Below are 17,974 nucleotides of genomic sequence, written 5' to 3' on the forward strand. Positions count from 1 at the left end.
ACCCCAACTTATGTTTTCCTGTTGGATATGTATTCTCCTTTACATTGTTCATGATCTGATGATACTGGAAATGCTATGGGCGGTGTATTTATTTGAAGCCATATCTCCCATTGTTCTAAATAGTGCAAAAACAACTGCCCCCAGGCGCCGTACAGTGACAGTGCACACTGGTACCCTACCATTTGCCCTAGCAAGTGCAATGCCCCAGGGGCTCACCCAGGGGTGACAGAGCCCCTAGGGATGGCGGCGACCCCAGGGGCCCTCCCAAGGATGGTGGGGTCCCCAGGAGACTTCCCAGGACCGGTGGCGCCCAGAGGGGCCTTCCCAGGGGCGGCAGCCAACACAAAGGAGCTCTAGGGGGGTGATGGCGCCCCCGGGGGCCATCCCATGGGCGGCTGCGCCCCATGGGGCCCTTCTTAGGGGTGGCGTGGACCACAACAGCCAAGCCAGGTGTAGTGGTTCCACCAGGTGCCCCTCCATAAGCAACGGCGCCCCCTGGAGCTGACCTTAAGGATGAGGGTGACCCCAGGGGCCGTGCCAAGGGCATTGGCGCCCCCAAGGCACTCCCAGAGGCTGCAGCGACCACAGGGGACCCCTCGGGGGGCGAAGGCGATCCCGGTGGCCCTTCCAGGGGTGGCCGCGCCCGAAGGGGCCCTTCTAAGGGGTGGCGGCGACGCCAAGAGTCTTGACTGGTGGGATGGCGCCCCAAGGGGCCCTGCCAGGGGTGGTGGCGCCCCCAAGGGACCTTCCAGGGGCGTCGGAACCCCCTGGGGCTCTCCTGTTCACACCCCCTCCCAGGAGCCCTATAGCATGCTGTCGTGGTGTCGTACATATTGCATTCGTCCAGCATTCCCTTACTTAACTGTGATTGGTGGACTAATATGTAAATCCACTAACTTACAGCCAATAGGAGAACAGAACAGTCACTCAGCACAACACCCCAACTTATGTTTTCCTGTTGGATATGTATTCTCCTTTACATTGTTCATGATCTGGTGATACTGGAAATGCTATGGGCGGTGTATTTATTTAACGCCATATCTCCCATTGTTCTAAATAGTGCAAAAACAACTGCCTCCAGAGCCCTATAGCTTGCTATCGTGGTGTCCTACATATTGCATACATCCAGCAATCCCTTACTTAACTGTGATTGGTGGACTAAAATATAAATCCACCAAATTACAGCCAATAGGAGAACAGAGCAGTCAGTCAGCACAACACCCCAACTTATGTTTTCCTGTTGGATATGTATTCTCCTTTACATTGTTCATGATCTGGAGATACTGGAAATGCTATGGGCGGTGTATTTATTTAACGCCATATCTCCCATTGTTCTAAATAGTGCAAAAACAACTGCCTCCAGAGCCCTATAGCTTGCTATCGTGGTGTCCTACATATTGCATACATCCAGCAATCCCTTACTTAACTGTGATTGGTGGACTAAAATATAAATCCACCAAATTACAGCCAATAGGAGAACAGAGCAGTCAGTCAGCACAACACCCCAACTTATGTTTTCCTGTTGGATATGTATTCTCCTTTACATTGTTCATGATCTGGTGATACTGGAAATGCTATGGGCGGTGTATTTATTTGACGCCATATCTCCCATTGTTCTAAATAGTGCATAAACAACTGCCTTCAGAGCCCTATAGCTTGCTATCGTGCTGTCCTACATATTGCATACATCCAGCAATCCCTTACTTAATTGTGATTGGTGGACTAAAATATAAATCCACCAAATTACAGCCAATAGGAGAACAGAGCAGTCAGTCAGCACAACACCCCAACTTATGTTTTCCTGTTGGATATGTATTCTCATTTACATTGTTCATGATCTGGAGATACTGGAAATGCTATGGGCGGTGTATTTATTTAACGCCATATCTCCCATTGTTCTAAATAGTGCAAAAACAACTGCCTCCAGAGCCCTATAGCTTGCTATCGTGGTGTCCTACATATTGTATACATCCAGCAATCCCTTACTTAACTGTGATTGGTGGACTAAAATATAAATCCACCAAATTACAGCCAATAGGAGAACAGAGCAGCCAGTCTGCACAACACCCCAACTTATGTTTTCCTGTTGGATATGTATTCTCCTTTACATTGTTCATGATCTGGTGATACTGGAAATGCTATGGGCGGTGTATTTATTTGACGCCATATCTCCCATTGTTCTAAATAGTGCATAAACAACTGCCTTCAGAGCCCTATAGCTTGCTATCGTGCTGTCCTACATATTGCATACATCCAGCAATCCCTTACTTAATTGTGATTGGTGGACTAAAATATATATCCACCAAATTACAGCCAATAGGAGAACAGAGCAGTCAGTCAGCACAACACCCCAACTTATGTTTTCCTGTTGGATATGCATTCTCCTTTACATTTGTTCATGATCCGATGATACTGAAAATGCTATGGGCGGTGTATTTATTTAACGCCATATCTCCCATTGTTCTAAATAGTGCAAAAACAACTGCCCCCAAGCGCCCTACAGGGACAGTGCACCCTGGTACCCTCCCATTTGCCCTACCAGGAGCAACGCCCCCAGGGGCTCTCCCAGGGGTGTCAGAGCCCCTAGGGATGGCGGCGACCCCAGGGGCCCTCCCAAGGATGGCGGGGTCCCCAGGAGACTTCCCAGGACCAGTGGCGCCCCGAGGGACCTTCCCAGGGGCGGCAGCCAACACAAAGGAGCTCTAGGGGGGCGATGGCGCCCCCGGGTGCCATCACAGGGGGGGCTGCGCCCCAAGGGGCCCTTCTTTGGGGTGGCATGGACCACAAGAGCCACGCCAGGTGTGGTGGTTGCACCAGGTGCCCTCCCATAAGCAACGGCGCCCCCAGGGGCCGACCTTAAGGATGAGGGTGACCCTAGGGACCGTGCCAGGGGCGTTGGCGCCCCCAGGGCACTCCCAGAGGCCGCAGCGACCACAGGGGACCCCTAGGGGGGCGAAGGCGATCCCAGAGACCCTTCCAGGGGTGGCCGCGCCGGAAGGGGCCCTTCTAATGGGTGGCGGCGACCCCAAGAGTCTTGACTGGTGGGATGGCGCTCCCAGGGACCCTGCCAGGGGTGGTGGCGCCCCCAAGGGACCTTCCAGGGTGGTCGCCACCCCCTGGGGCCCTCCTAGTCGCATCCCCTCCAAGGAGACCTATAGCATGCTGTCGTGGTGTTGTACATATTGCATTCGTCCATCATTCCCTTACTTAACTGTGATTGGTGGACTAAAATGTAAATCCACTAAATTACAGCCAATAGGAGAACAGAGCATTCACTCAGCACAACACCCCAACTTATGTATTCCTGTTGGATATGTATTCTCCTTTACATTGTTCATGATCCAATTATAAATGGAAATGCTATGGGCGATGTATTTATTTATTTAATGCCATACCTCCCATTGTTCTAAATAGTGCATATAAAACTGCCCCGAGGCGCCTCCAGGGACAGTGCACCCTGGTACCCTCCCATTTGCCCTACCAGGTGCAACGCCCCCAGGGGCTCTCCCAGGGGTGTCAGAGCCCCTAAGGATGGTGGCGAACCCAGGGGACCCCTAGGGGGGCGAAGGCGATCCCGGGGACCCTTGCAGGGGTGGCCGCGTCCGAAGGGGCCCTTCTTAGGGTTGCGGCGACACCAAGACCCATGCAAGGTATGGTGGCTCCACCAGGAGCTCTCCGAGAGACGGTGGCATACTCAGGGGCCCTTAAATAGTCAGCGACTCCCAAAGGGGCCGACTTTAAGGGTGAGGGGGACCCAAGGGGCCGTGCCAGGCGCGTTGGTGCCATCAGGGGCACTCCCATGGGCCGAAGTGACCACAGGGGCCTCCCAAAGTGCAGCAGCGCCCCCAGGGGCACTGCCATAGGCGTTAGCGCCTTCTGGGGCCCTCCCAGAGGTGGTGGCTCTTCTAGGGGCCCTTCCAAGGGCATAGATGCCCTTAGGGATCCTGCCATGGGCGGTGGCGCCCCCAAGGGACCTTCCAGGGGCGGCTGCACCCCAAGGGGCCCCACTTGTGGGTGGCAGGGGCCACAAGAGCCCTGCCAGGTGTGGTGGATCCACGAGGAGCTCTCCCAGAGGCGGTGGCGCACCCAGGTGCCTTCCCATAAGCAACGGCGTCCCCAGAGGCTGACCTTAAGGGTGAGGGTGACCCCAGGGGCTGTGCCAGCGGCTTTAGCGCCCCCAGGGGCACTCCCCAGAGCTGCACCGCCCGCAGGGGGCGCCGCACCTCGTAGGGGAAATGTGAGGGTCCTAGGATGCCCTGTATATGAGGAACCTTGATTGTTTTATTTAAATTAATGGAGATGTGGCGTTTAAATAAATACACTATAGTATTTCCAGTATCTGCAGATCTTGAACAATAACAAAGAAGAATACATCAACAGGAAAACACCAGTTGGGGTGTTGACCTTTACAATGACTGTACTCTGTTCTCTGTGAAACATGGTTTGGTGGATTTATTTTAATTAGACATGTAAAATGAACAAAATACATATCAACAGGATGTGGTTCAATCACAGTTAAGCTCAAAAAGGTAGAACAATGGGAGATATGGCGTTAAATAAATACACCGCCCATAGCATTTCCAGTATCTCCAGATCATGAACAATGTAAAGGAGAATACATATCCAACAGGAAAACATAAGTTGGGGTGTTGTGCTGACTGACTGCTCTGTTCTCCTATTGGCTGTAATTTGGTGGATTTATATTTTAGTCCACCAATCACAGTTAAGTAAGGGATTGCTGGATGTATGCAATATGTAGGACACCACGATAGCAAGCTATGGGGATCCTGGGAGGGGGCGCTTCTGGGAGGGCCCCATGGGGTGCTGAAGCCCCTGGAAGGTCCTTTGCGGGACCCACGACACCTGGCAGGGCCTCTGGGGGCGCTTCTGCCCTTGGAAGGGTCCCCTAGGGAAGCCGCCACCTTTGGGTGAGCCCCAAGGGGTGTCGCGGCCCCTGGGAGTGCTCCTATGGGCACCAATGCCCCTTGCACAGCCACTGTGGTCACCCTAACCCTTAAGGTCGGCCCAGTGGGGCACCTTTGCCTATGGGAGGGCCCCTGGGTGCGCCACCGTCTCAGGGAGAGCTCCTGGTGGAGCCACTACACATGGCAGGGCTCTTGGGGTCACACCACCCCTAAGAAGGCCCCTTGGGGCGCAGCTGCTCTTGTGAAGGGGCCCGGGGGCGCCCGCACCCTTCCAGAGGTACCCTGTGGTCGCTGCCGCCCCAGGGGCCCTCCCAGTGGCGCTGGCACCATTAGGGGAGCTCTCAGGGGCGGCGGTACCATCAGGGACTTTTTCATGGACGGCGGCGCCCTTAGAGGCCCTCGCAAGGACGAAGGCGCCCTCAGCGGCCCTCTTTAGGGTTGACGGCGCCCCCTAGGGGCGCTGCCAAGGGCGGCGGCACCCCCATGTGCCCTGCCATGGGTGGCGGCGCCGTCTAGGGCCCTCCCAGATGTCGGGGCGCCCCCAGCGGCCATCCTTAGGGTGGCGGTGCTCCTAGGGGCCCTGCCAGGTATTGTGGTGATCCCTCAGGGGCTCTGACAGCACCGCTAGTGCCCGGAAATGCCCTTACAGGGGCGGAAGCACACCCTGGGGCCCTCCAGGGGCAGTAGCGCCTACAGGGGCTCTTTCAGGATCGGTGGCGCCCCTAGGGGCCCTCCCAAGGAAAGTGGCGCTCCCAGGGTCCATCCCAGGGGTTGCGACGTTCCCAGGGGTCCTTCCAGGAGCAACAGTGCCCGCAGGAGCCCTCCCAGGGGCTATGACGACCTCATGGGCCAACACAGTAGTGGTGGCGCCGCCGGGGTTTCTCACAGGGACGGCAGCGCCCCTAGGGGTCCCTTCCAAGTGCAGCTGCGCCCCCAGTGGCCCGGTTACTTGTGTAGAAGCCCCCAGAGGCCCTCCTAGTGGAGTTGTTACCCCCAGGGGCCCTTCCAGCGGAGATGGCGCCACCAGGGGGCCTCCCAAGGCTCCTCCAAAGGTCGGCAGCGCCCCTATGATCCCTCCCAGAGGCAGTGGCACCCCCAGGGGACCTCCCAGGGGCGGTGGAGCACCCAGAGGTGACGGCGCCCACAGGGGCTTTCCTTAGGGGCAGCAGCCCCCCCTGGCTCCCGCTCTGAGGCGACGGCGCCCCCAGGGGCCCTCCCAGGAGCGGAGACGCCGCCAGGGGTTTTCCTGGGGCGGCGGCACTCCTAGGATCCCTTGCAAGGGCGGTGGCTCCCCTAGAGGCCCACCTAGTGGCGCCGGCATCCCCAGGGGCTTTCCCAGTGGCAGAGCCGCCCCCAGAGGCCCTCCCAGTGGCAGTGGCGCCCCCAGGGGCGGCAACGCCGCCAGGGATTTTCCCCTAGGGATCCTCACAAGAGCAGAGACGCCCCCAGCGGCTCTCTTTAGGGTGCCAGAGGCGATAGCACCCCCAGGGGTCGTCCCAGGTGTGGGAGCGCCCCCAGGGGACCTTCCAGGCGGCGATGTCCCCAGGGGCCCTCTCAGTAGCAGAGGCACCCCCAGGGTTTTTTCCAAGGGCGGGGACGCTCCAGGGTCCCTGTCAGGGGTGGTGGCTCCGCAGGGGCAGTGACGCCCGCAGGGGCCTTTTCAGGGGCGTTGGTGTCTCTCGGGGCCCTCCCAGGGGCAACTGCCACCCTATTGGCCCAGCCAGGGGTGATGTCGCCCCCAGGGGTCATCCCAGTTTCGGACGCACCCCCAGGGGCGGCAGTGACCCTAGGTGTGGCAGGAAATACTCCCATACACCACAAAATACTCCTATAATACCAAAAAGCTCTCCGATACACCTCAAAACACTCCAATAACACCAAAAAATACACCCAAACACCACAAAACACTCCGATAAACCGCAAAACACTCCCATAATACCACAAAACACTCCGATAAATCACAAAACACTCCTGTAACACCACAAACCACTCCTATATCAACACAAAACACTCTCAAAATACCACAAAACAATCTGATACACCACAAAAGACTAGCATAATACAAAAAAAGCTCTCGATACACCAGAAAACACTCCTATAGCACCATAAAACACTTCCATACACCACAAAACACTACCGTAACACCAGAAAACTCTCCTATAACACAAAACACTCCTATAACACCACAAAATACTCTGATAACACAACAAAACACTCCCGTAACACCACAAAACTCACCTATAACACCACAAAACACTCCCATACACCACAAAACATTCTGATACACCACAAAACACTCCCGTAACACCACAAAACACTACCGTAACACCAGAAAACTCTCCTATAACACAAAACACTCCTATAACACCACAAAACACTCCCAAACACCACCGACACTCGTAACACCACAAAACCTCCCCATACATCACAAAATACTCCTATAACACACAAAACTCCATACACCTAAACATTGATACACACAAACGTGATACACCACAAAACACTCCCTATAACACCACCAAAACACTCCCGTAACACCACAGAAACACATCCATACACAAAACTCTCTATAACACACAAAACACTCCTATAACACCTACAAAACTCCCCACACCTGAAGCAATATGATACACCACAAGAGCATTGATGCACCACAAAACCTCCCCGTAACACCACGAAACACATCCATACACCTAAAGCTCTCCTATGTACCAAAAACCTCCACACCATAAACACTCCCACCGACAAAACACTCCCGTGCGCGACCACAAACTCTCCTATAACACCACAAAACTCTCCTACTCTTTACAAAACCTCCCTTACACCACAAAACTCCCACCAACACCTGACTCCTGTAACACAAAACACTCCCCTACACCACAGCTCTCCTATAACACCACAAAGCTCTCTGTAACACCACAAAAGCCTGCTCCCATACCCGAATAAAACACTCATTAAAACAAAACTCTCCTATAACACCTAAAACACTCCCCACACAAAACTCCCTGCTTACCTAGAAGCTCTCTCTCTTACCACAAAACACTCCCTGCCTACAAAACTCTCTCTCTTCAAAACTCTCTCCTATACCACAAAGCCTCATACACACAAACACATTAACACACAAAACTCTCTATAACACCTAAAAACCTCCCTTACACCTAAAAACTTATCGCCGCCACCACAAAACACTCCGTAACACCCACAAAACACTCCTATATTTTAAAAACCTCCCATACACCACAAAACCTCCCTTAACACCACAAAACACTCCTATAACACCACCATGCTCCCTTACACCACAAAAACATTCTGATACACCACAGAAACACTCTCCTATAACACCACAAACTCTCCTATAACACACCACAAACCTACATACACCACAACTCCCATACACCACAAACCTCTCCTATAACACCACAAAACACTCCCATACACCACAAACCTCTCCTATAACACCACAAAACACTCCCATACACCACAAACCTCTCCTATAACACCACAAAACACTCCCATACACCACAAAACACTCCCATACACCACAAAGCTCTCCTATAACACCACAAAACACTCCCATACACCACAAAACACTCCTATAACACCACAAAACTCTCCTATAACACCACAAAACACTCCCATACACCACAAACCTCTCCTATAACACCACAAAACACTCCCATACACCACAAAACACTCCCATACACCATAAAACACTTCCTTACACCACAAAACACTCCCATATAGATAGATAGATAGATGGATGAATGGATAGATAGATAGATGAAAGGATAGATATATAGAGTAAACAACATCGTGATACACACAGGTAAATAAGGTAAAAGTTACAGTAATTAGCTGTAACTTATCTGTACTATACAGTGACATCAAGCAGAAGCTGACAGCGAAGACATCAGCTCCACCCAGTAGTCCTGACATAACCTCATGACCCACCTTGTCATTTTCTTCTGCTAACTTTCAGCTTCTATCATAGTCACCTACATTTGTCACCTTCATCTGTCACTGCCAGCTCTTCCTATCACTGCCAGCACTTCTTGTCACTGCCAGTTCTTCCTGTCACTGCCAGCTCTTCCTGTCACTGACAGCTACACCTGTCAATGCCAGCTCTTCCTGCCACTGCCAGCTACTCCTGTCACCTTCACATAGCAGTGTCAATTCCTTTTGTCACTGTTAATTCAATTCCTCTCGTCTCCATGAACATCATTAGTTCAAACACTATACCGACTCCTCTGATCCCTGTGTACCCGCGACGACAAGTATGAACCCACTACCAAACCCCTGAACCAACAAACGGGGCTATAGTTCTGTGATTAATCCTAATTTGTCTAATAATTTATGATAATTATATTAACTATAAGTAAATTTATCCACATACAAGAAAGTGTACAATAATTCAACTGGACTTGGCTCCAAGACTTAAGTGTACCTGAACGATATAATTTACAGGATTTATTTTATTTCATATAAAATGATATATACTGTACATACAGAAAAATTATCACCTACAAAAGATGAGGGCACAAGAAAAAAGATAAAGCCAAAATCGTAGTCCTGTGAAGCATCTGAAATGAATATTTACAGCTAAAGTTGTGGTCAACATATGCTATCACATGAAGCCTGAGTGGTATGTGAGAGAACAGCCAGTGAATATTAACTTACCCAGGAGTTGGTAAAATTCCTTTTTTTACAATTTCAACAATTTATTCCATACTATAGGAAATAAGATCCTAGTACTGTCACTAGGTATTCCTGTACAATGTTACCAGAAGCATCTGGCAGGAATCTCAAGTACTGTACATATAAATTAAATATTTTAATACAAAGGGGTTTACTAAAGCCTAAGGAAGGAAGGATATTCCTTCAAAATAAATCAATATTATTATAAAATTATTTGGCCAGCACACAGGTGATAAGCACCATGCATCCGTCAGTAGGTCGTAGAGTGGTGGTCCAGCAGGCGTCACGGAAGTGTTGTGTGTGGGGACATCTCAGGATGTAATGGATGAGTGTGTGGCTGTCTGCTCTCTTGCATAATACACACTCGGGGGAGGTGGGGATACCAATCTCCCAAGCAAAAACGTACCCGATGACGAGTTGGGCAGCAATCACGTCCCTCTTCCGTGACCCTTTCCCATACACGTCCAAGAAGTCAGGAAGTTTACGGAGGACATCATACCAGGTGGGCGGGTGGTCCAGAGGAATTGCTGCTTCCCGAGCCTCTCTCTGTTTATGACGAATTTGTGTTCTAAGTTGTCAAATTGTTTGAGGGACAACATAATCCAGTGTAACCTTGTTAGAACTGGTGTTGGCAAGTCTATCTGCTGTCTCATTTCCTAAGATACTGACATGACTTGGTATCCACAGGAATGTCACTGGACGGCCTGCATCCTGAAGTGATGACGTTAGCAATTCCTAAATTAACTTTTAAAAATTATTTTCTTTTTTTTTCATTAATAATTTATGATATATGCAGGTATTTCATTCTGGGGTCATCTGGGAGTCACTGTGTCAAATGAGGAAGTCTTGGTTTTACAGTAGTCCTGTACAATATTGGCAGCCACATCCCCTTAGGGTTAACTTTCATCATGTAAGATGCAGGGCGAGTCTTGGAGAAAAGTACAGTATATCTTAAATGCAGAAAACATGGCTTTTATCAGTTCCAATACTCAAATACAAAAGGCATGGGTGGCATCAGTCTTACTCAACATGTGACACTTGAATGCAATTTGGGGAAGATAACTGAACACTTGTATTACTAGCATCACCAGGAACCCTGGGATATCAACTGACGACTTATTGACACAATAGGAGTTGACCAATCCACTATCTGAGTTTTAAAACATAACTTTAGCAATTTTCTAGAGAAATAATTTATATTTATTCAAGTGATTTATTGTTAAAAGACGTTGATGATGATGTAAACCCAGCCAGAGGATTAGATAAATTATACATATCCATGAAGTTCTCTTCTTGCTGTTGGCATTTGTCATCATATTGTGACCCAACAGTCCACAGAGTTTCCAAGTCATAATCTTCCCTCATTTCAGAGGTCATGATGTGCAAGGCGATATTACCTGTAAAGAGGAACAAAGATATTTTTAATGAATACTATATGCAGTGAAGTAAGTACAGTACTCCATGTAAGCTGGTTTACCTTGAAGTTATATAATTCCCCTCCCCCCTTTTTTTCTGCAGTTTGTGTTTTGGACAACTACTCCTCAGATTTAATCCAAATGTGAAACAAATATCAAGTGGCATAATGCAGCTACTCTAGTCTACAAGTGGCTGTTTTGGATATCTACTGTACAGTTTTCCAATGGTCCCTTCATTCATCACTCCAAATTGTTACAGACAATTTTTATTGCAACTAGATAAATAATTCACATGAAGTTCTAATGGAAACTACAACACATGGTTCAAAAGAACTAAATACCTCTACTAAGAGTTCGTAGTTTGACAGCTCACTGATCTTTCCTGGCCTTTGATTGGTCAAGAGGTTTCTGAACATTTGCCAAATTCACTTGAAATGAAAACTGGAAATTCCTTTCAGGGATATGAAACCACCAGCAGGGGTGTAAATGATGTCTGCCATTAACATTAGTTGACTTTTTTTGTTTGACTTTGGTTGGAGGAGGAAGGGAGTCATAACAGTTTCCAATGTCTCAACCATTCTGCTTCAGATTTAGCAGTAGGGTAAAACAAAAAGTTAAGATTTACAACTTAGGTGTGTCTACAGTAAGAAGACTATAATTTAAAATATGATGGATTATGGCACAGGTAAAAGCAGATACTGTACTGTAGAACAGATGTGGATTTTGTTTGACAAGAGGATAAATGACCACTTCCAGCAGAAGTATGGAGGCCAGTCAGGTTTGGTAAAAGTTTAAATAAACAAAAAGAGCCAGAGATGTGAAAATATTAAATTTTACATTACACTGCTGTCTGAGAATGAGTGTATAAAGTTTTGTTACCTTTCCAAAACTCTAGGAGCCTTACCAATATCCAGTGCAACCCAATCTGTTCCTTTGCCTTCCAAATTCACTGATGGGTCATGTTTGTGCTTCTTTTTCTTGTAAATTTGACGAATGAGCTCAGCCAGAGCACAGATATGTCTTTGAGAATGGCTGGAAACAATAACCATGTGGTCAACATATCTTAGTTCTTGAGGAACCTGGAAGAGATAAAAAAAAAGAGGGTTTACATATGTCTGAGCAAGAGAAGAACAACTGGTGTATACTGTAATGTGCTGTGAATACCTTTAGCTTTGGCCTAAGAAACCCTAAACAAACATGAGTGGGATCAAATCAAAATGTTAGACCACTTCCCTAGAGCATCCATAGCTCTTACAATGAGGTACTGTATTAAAAGCTGTGGCTGCAGCTACCAAAGACAAGAAACAAGTTGTGAGCAGTGTAGCTTGCTACTCAAGCAATTCCTCAATCAGATTTGTTAACCCCATCAAGGGAGTTGCCATTTCTAAATTAACAAGGACAGAAATTTCTAACTGCACAGTTTGAATTAGTTTATAATAAATACTTTGCAGACTACTGTACAGTACTGAGGTATACACAAGTCTACTTCAATGTCCTTGAGATTCAAGATTACATCCATAATTCTGCATACAGGTGAGATTTATTAGCAAATTTTTTACCCATACAGGTATTCCTGAAAAATTCCTCGAAACCCCAAATTTCAACACTCATTAACAGCCAACCATAAGAAATGCATTCTATTAAAAATAAATAAATACCTGGATAACTGCAATATCTTTAGCATTCTCTTCTCTTAGGAGGTCTACCAGTTCTTCTACATCAAACACACCTGTCTCACCACCTGAAAATGATGTAGAGGTAGTTATGTGTACATGCACACATGCCATAGGAAGTCATATAAAGGTACTTATTCAATACAAGTGGATCAGAAAATGAAAGAATATTCACAGAACCAGTCAGATTCAAGTTGGTACCTATATTTTCCCTTAAACACTCTTAATAGGTAAATACACTTAGTACAAATAGGATCAAGAACAAGATAATAAAGGTACAATAAACAAAACAAGATAAAAACTTGAATAAATTAGTATACATTACTTTGAAGTACTGAGCACTAGTGTTGTCACCTACGTTTCAAAACAATCTCCTCCTCCTCTTCTTCCTCCTCTTGCTGTCGAACCATCTCTTCCTCCCTTCGAAGTTGTTCCTCATTATAATCATATATTATTTCTGATGAGCTTGAATCAAACTTCTTGTACTTCTGAGAAATATTATGGGCCCAAGCTGAAATGCCAAGGGTTTATACAGTGAAATGAAAATCATATTTATAATGGCATCCAGTATACTGTATAATTTTCATGAAAAAAAAAGTATGTGCCCTTTAATACACATGTACAGTACTATGTTAACACATAATTAATGTTTTTATAATTCATACTTACTATTATTTGGAGGTCTGGCTTGTAAGAGACCTTCAGCCTCCACAGCACCATCATCATCCTGTGTGGTTGGATGAGTTTTTGTCATCTGTTCTTTACTTCCACTTTTCTTTTGATTCTCCTTGTATTCAATAGCCTCAATCTGCTTTTCATTCATGACATCTTTATCTTCTATATTCTTATGTTCTTTTGAAAAGTCATTTTGCATCTCCCTCAGCCAATCTCTGACCTCTGGATCTTGAGAATAATTTACATCATCATTCTTATCACTATTCCTTGTCACACAATATGTACTTAACCTACAGTTAGAGTACTCCCTCAAAAACTGTAGTGATAAATCACACTGAGAGGGAACTACTGCATCAAGCCTTTGGAGGTGGCCAAGAATAGTCGTGGAAGTGCATCTATTAATAGTTAGCCGAGGTGATGTCTTTGTGCACAGTTCACAGATCCTTAATGACAATAAACGCAACATGATGTCCAGTGAACTGCTTCTTCAACTTTTCATCTGAAATTAAAAGTCATTCCATATTTAAAGGATAATAAATTAATAGACATTCTTAGCATTACGGAACATTACCCAAAACATTATGCAGTATATGGTACATATTGTAACTCATTACCAGTAAGCAAATCTATTCAGCAAAACTTCCATAATTCATCACAAGTCAGCAATTTTCTGAAATTCCTAACCTCAATATCCATATAAACTGAAATCCTATAAAAGAAACAACTGAAAGTGTGGATCCTCAAACCTGGATATCAGAAAACATAAATTTTATGGTACAGACTGATAAATACTATAGGTGAATAAACTACCCATCATGTACAGTAGGAAACACTAAAACTGTAATCAATTTTAAAATCAGTATGAAGAACACTAAAATTAAGAGGGATATGGAATACAGAGGTCCATACTATCTTTCAGGGATATATCCTAAAAAATAGGGACGAATACCGAAATGACTAATAGCATACCGGGTAATTTATAACAATCACTAAGGAAAAAAATAATTAAAATTTCAACTAATTTTTGGATTTGTCTTGTGGTAAGGAAGAAGTTGTCTTCAACAGGGGTGCTGGTGGTACAGTGGTAGCACACTTGCCTCTCACCACTGTGTCCTGGTGCAGTGGTCTGGGAGCTCTTCTTGCTTACTACAGTACTGTACAGGTACAGCTAATATGGATGTGCAATATCTCTCAAATTACTGTATACACGGTCTGAGAGCTCCTCCAGTTAGGTTAGGTCAGGACAACCAAAGTGATCTACACAGATGAATGCAAATTATTATTACTGTACCGTATTATGCATACAGTATTGAAAATCGTTATCGCTTTATGCAATTTTCATCGAGGAAAAGCATTTATGTTCGACAAAAAAAGATAATTATTTACGATTTCACAGCAGCTAATTTTTCATAATAAACGAATTTAAAAATGCCAAAATTTCACTGTGTTTTAGAGTGTACACTGTCATAGTTATGGAAAATGTGTTAAAGGGTGTATTTAAAATTTTAAGTTATCCTAACCTAACCTTAAACTAACCTAAACTTAACCTAACCTTAACCAAACCAAACCAAAACTAACCTAACTAACTCAACTTAACCTGACTTAATTTAACCTAACCTAGCATAACTTAACACCTGCTGTGGGTGAACATATTTTTACTGAGACAAGGGGAAGCGGCTGTGAAGTCCTCCATATTGGGTCATCTCGCACCCAAGACAACTCGTACCCAAGATAAATCGTACCCAATAAAGTTAACTCGTACCCATGCCAACTTGTACCTACAATAACTCGTACCCATGCCAACTCGTACCTACAATAACTCGTACCCAACTCATGAGATAAGTCATACATATGATTACTTGCACCCAATTCAAGAGATAATTCATAACCTATTAGTATATATACCATGCATTTTAGCTTTATCTACGATTACAAAAAGAGATTATGTAAATCTTGTAGGAAAGTGAAGTGAAATCGTGAAATGTAATGCAGGGCTTTAAAATGGTTGCATCTCCTTACGTAAGTCTGTTATTCCGTCACACAAACATTGCACTACAAGTACTGAACTTCACAGGGGCTGAAATGGTACTGGAGCTATGGAATGAAGTCCGAGCTTATATTAAAAGCTGAACTCACTCACACAGGATTAGTGGACCTCCAAAAACGGGCGATTAGCACGGTCAGTGACCCAGGCGGCATTCCTTTGATCATCTGACGTCATGTCCTTCGAAAGTCACGTATCACAAAGTCGCCGAATAAGCTGACTGTGATACATGACTATCGAAGAATGTGACGTCGGATGATCAAAGGGATGCAGTCAACTTATATGCCAAGAAATGCCAAGATAAATATATATATATATATATATATATATATATATATATATATATATATATATATATATATATATATATATATATATATATTATATATATACATATATATTATATATATATCATGTTCATGGTTACTGTACTGTGAGACTCTCACCCAGTAGTATCCACGGTATTACCGTCTTTGCAAATAAAAACTGAGAGGTGTAGTCAATGCATTTTTGTTCAGTACGATATAACGTACCCGAATGAAAATAAACTTTTAACGGTGTTCTTGAATTATCCTTGGTTGAATCTATGCTTCGCCAATGTGAATCTTTATAACAATTATACTGAATGTTTATGTATAAAGTAGTACTAGTTAAGGACAAGGGTACATGTTAACCACCTACCTAATGAAAAATAAGTATATAACGAAATATGCACGGTGCATACTGATCACATGGCAGTAATCTCATGTTTCTACGGCTTTGTAAGAGAAGAAATTAGTTTTTACCATAAATATTCTGGTGGTAGTGCTGTTCAGGCACTTATAAAATTATGAGACATGGTAAAACTCTCGATAATTACTGACATTTAGGGTTTATTTGTATTTACATTTACCTAAACTAAACTTACCTGTGCCACAGACCATCGGAGCCGTCTGTTTGTTATTGTATACAGAGCCAGTGTGTGTGTAAACCAGAGACTGTGACTCTAAACCATTTCCCCCTCTATGTAATCATCAATAACACAGCCCAATAACTAATGGACCATGACCAAAAGTATCTAATACATGTAAAATGTAAATATGTCAACAAACTCCAAACTAACAAAAATAGACTTAATGCTTCCCAGGGGCCTTTCCATGCCTTTTAACTTACCTTACCTATCCTAACCTACATAACCATACCTAGTAATAATAATGATGATATAAAGTAAATATTTCCTATCTCTTGTAGCAATGGTAACGTAGGAAAGATAAATCTTGATAAAAACTCACAGGAAAAAGGAAACTGGAGCACCTTAGCTTTCATCTTTATATATAGTGTATGACCCAGTTAAATATATTTTAGATTATTAGAAGCAATTTATCATAATATAAAAGCCATTAAATCAGTTTACTAACATTAACAGGATCACGGCTCGCACATGTCGGTGTTAAAGAGCCAAATGTTGTAAACAAACTCGTGACAGAAGCTCATTCATAATTATGGACAATTATAACGTTATAAGTGATTGAAAAATAGCTGATGCAGGTAAGTATGTTTATTTTAATACCAATAACTCATCTGATATAGTTTAATAAAACAGTGAGTTCTTTTATCGGTATTTTGACCTCTCTTTCTTTAGTTGACAATCTTTCTTCCCTTTCTCTTTGCTGCAATATTGCTTCACTCTCTCTTTTACAAGTACTTTAACGGGTAATCGGTGGATTTGGCATCCTGTGTATCACCAGCAAGGCCATGGGCTCGTAACACACGTCTTGCCCACGGTGCTTACCGTTTCTCTGTGGATGGCGGTCACACTAGAAAAACCTGTTATAGTACATCCTTCTTTCCTCACACAGCCAAACTGTGGAATGCTCTGCCTTCTGTTTCCATACTTATACAATCTTTCTCACTTTAAAAAGCTGGTTTTCCAGCATCTTCATGGTGTAGATTAACACAGTATAACTTTTTTCTTCTCTATTTTTAATTTCTTTCTGTTCTTATTTTTTCCGTCCCCTAGGCCCCGTTGTGGGTCGTTCGACCTGTGCCAAGGTGGGCTAATTCCCATAAAAAAAAGAAGTGTTAGGCTCGGACCAGGCTGCTGCTTCCGTCTTGATCATGATTATTTTTCACTTCTCTTTTGGTAAATAAACAGACATAATACTAAAACTGAATGCTGTAATGTAGACTGTAGGAAACTGTTAATGTAAAGTTATGGATTACTACAGAGAGAACTTCCAACCTCTAGGATCGACTTATATGAGTTAACTGGGAGATACAATATTGTAAATACTTTTGATTCCACAGCTTGGGCTCGTGAGTGATCTATTGCGCCTCAATCATTCTCCTTATCAACAGTATCCAGGAAAGTGTAATTCACAGTGTACAGGTAGTTGTGATTAGGGTTATTGTATCCTACATGTAGGGTCTTGCATTTCATAATGTTAAAGAACATTTGCCTATCTTGCTATCTCTTGATTTTCATACTTTAATCTCAAAGGAATATATTCATATGAACTACAGTAGTTGTTTTTTATATTAGGTAAAAAGACGTCATTGGATTAAGCC

General features: G+C 44.8%; 2 protein-coding genes across 2 annotated transcripts; both read right to left on the reverse strand.

The window, feature by feature from the left end:
- Window positions 1-6,081: 6,081 nt before the first annotated feature.
- On the reverse strand, window positions 6,082-10,527 carry LOC121860883 (small nuclear ribonucleoprotein-associated protein N-like). Its single transcript, XM_042358247.1, has 3 exons — window positions 10,477-10,527; window positions 10,027-10,166; window positions 6,082-6,535 (listed from the first exon to the last, which is right to left on the reverse strand). Exons 1-3 carry the CDS (start codon window positions 10,525-10,527, stop codon window positions 6,082-6,084), a joined length of 645 nt encoding a protein of 214 aa, XP_042214181.1.
- LOC121861089 lies at window positions 9,623-16,437 on the reverse strand. The gene is made up of 6 exons (XM_042358640.1): window positions 16,335-16,437; window positions 13,378-13,882; window positions 13,067-13,219; window positions 12,694-12,776; window positions 11,940-12,114; window positions 9,623-11,017 (listed from the first exon to the last, which is right to left on the reverse strand). The coding sequence occupies exons 2-6, from the start codon at window positions 13,847-13,849 to the stop codon at window positions 10,821-10,823; spliced, it is 1,080 nt and encodes a 359-aa protein (XP_042214574.1). The 5' UTR covers window positions 13,850-13,882; window positions 16,335-16,437; the 3' UTR covers window positions 9,623-10,820.
- Between the last annotated feature and the right edge of the window lie 1,537 nt (window positions 16,438-17,974).

Source organism: Homarus americanus, unplaced genomic scaffold (genome assembly GCF_018991925.1).
Source record: "Homarus americanus isolate GMGI-L3 unplaced genomic scaffold, GMGI_Hamer_2.0 scaffold52806, whole genome shotgun sequence".
In the NCBI taxonomy this organism is placed as follows: Eukaryota; Metazoa; Arthropoda; class Malacostraca; order Decapoda; family Nephropidae; genus Homarus; species Homarus americanus.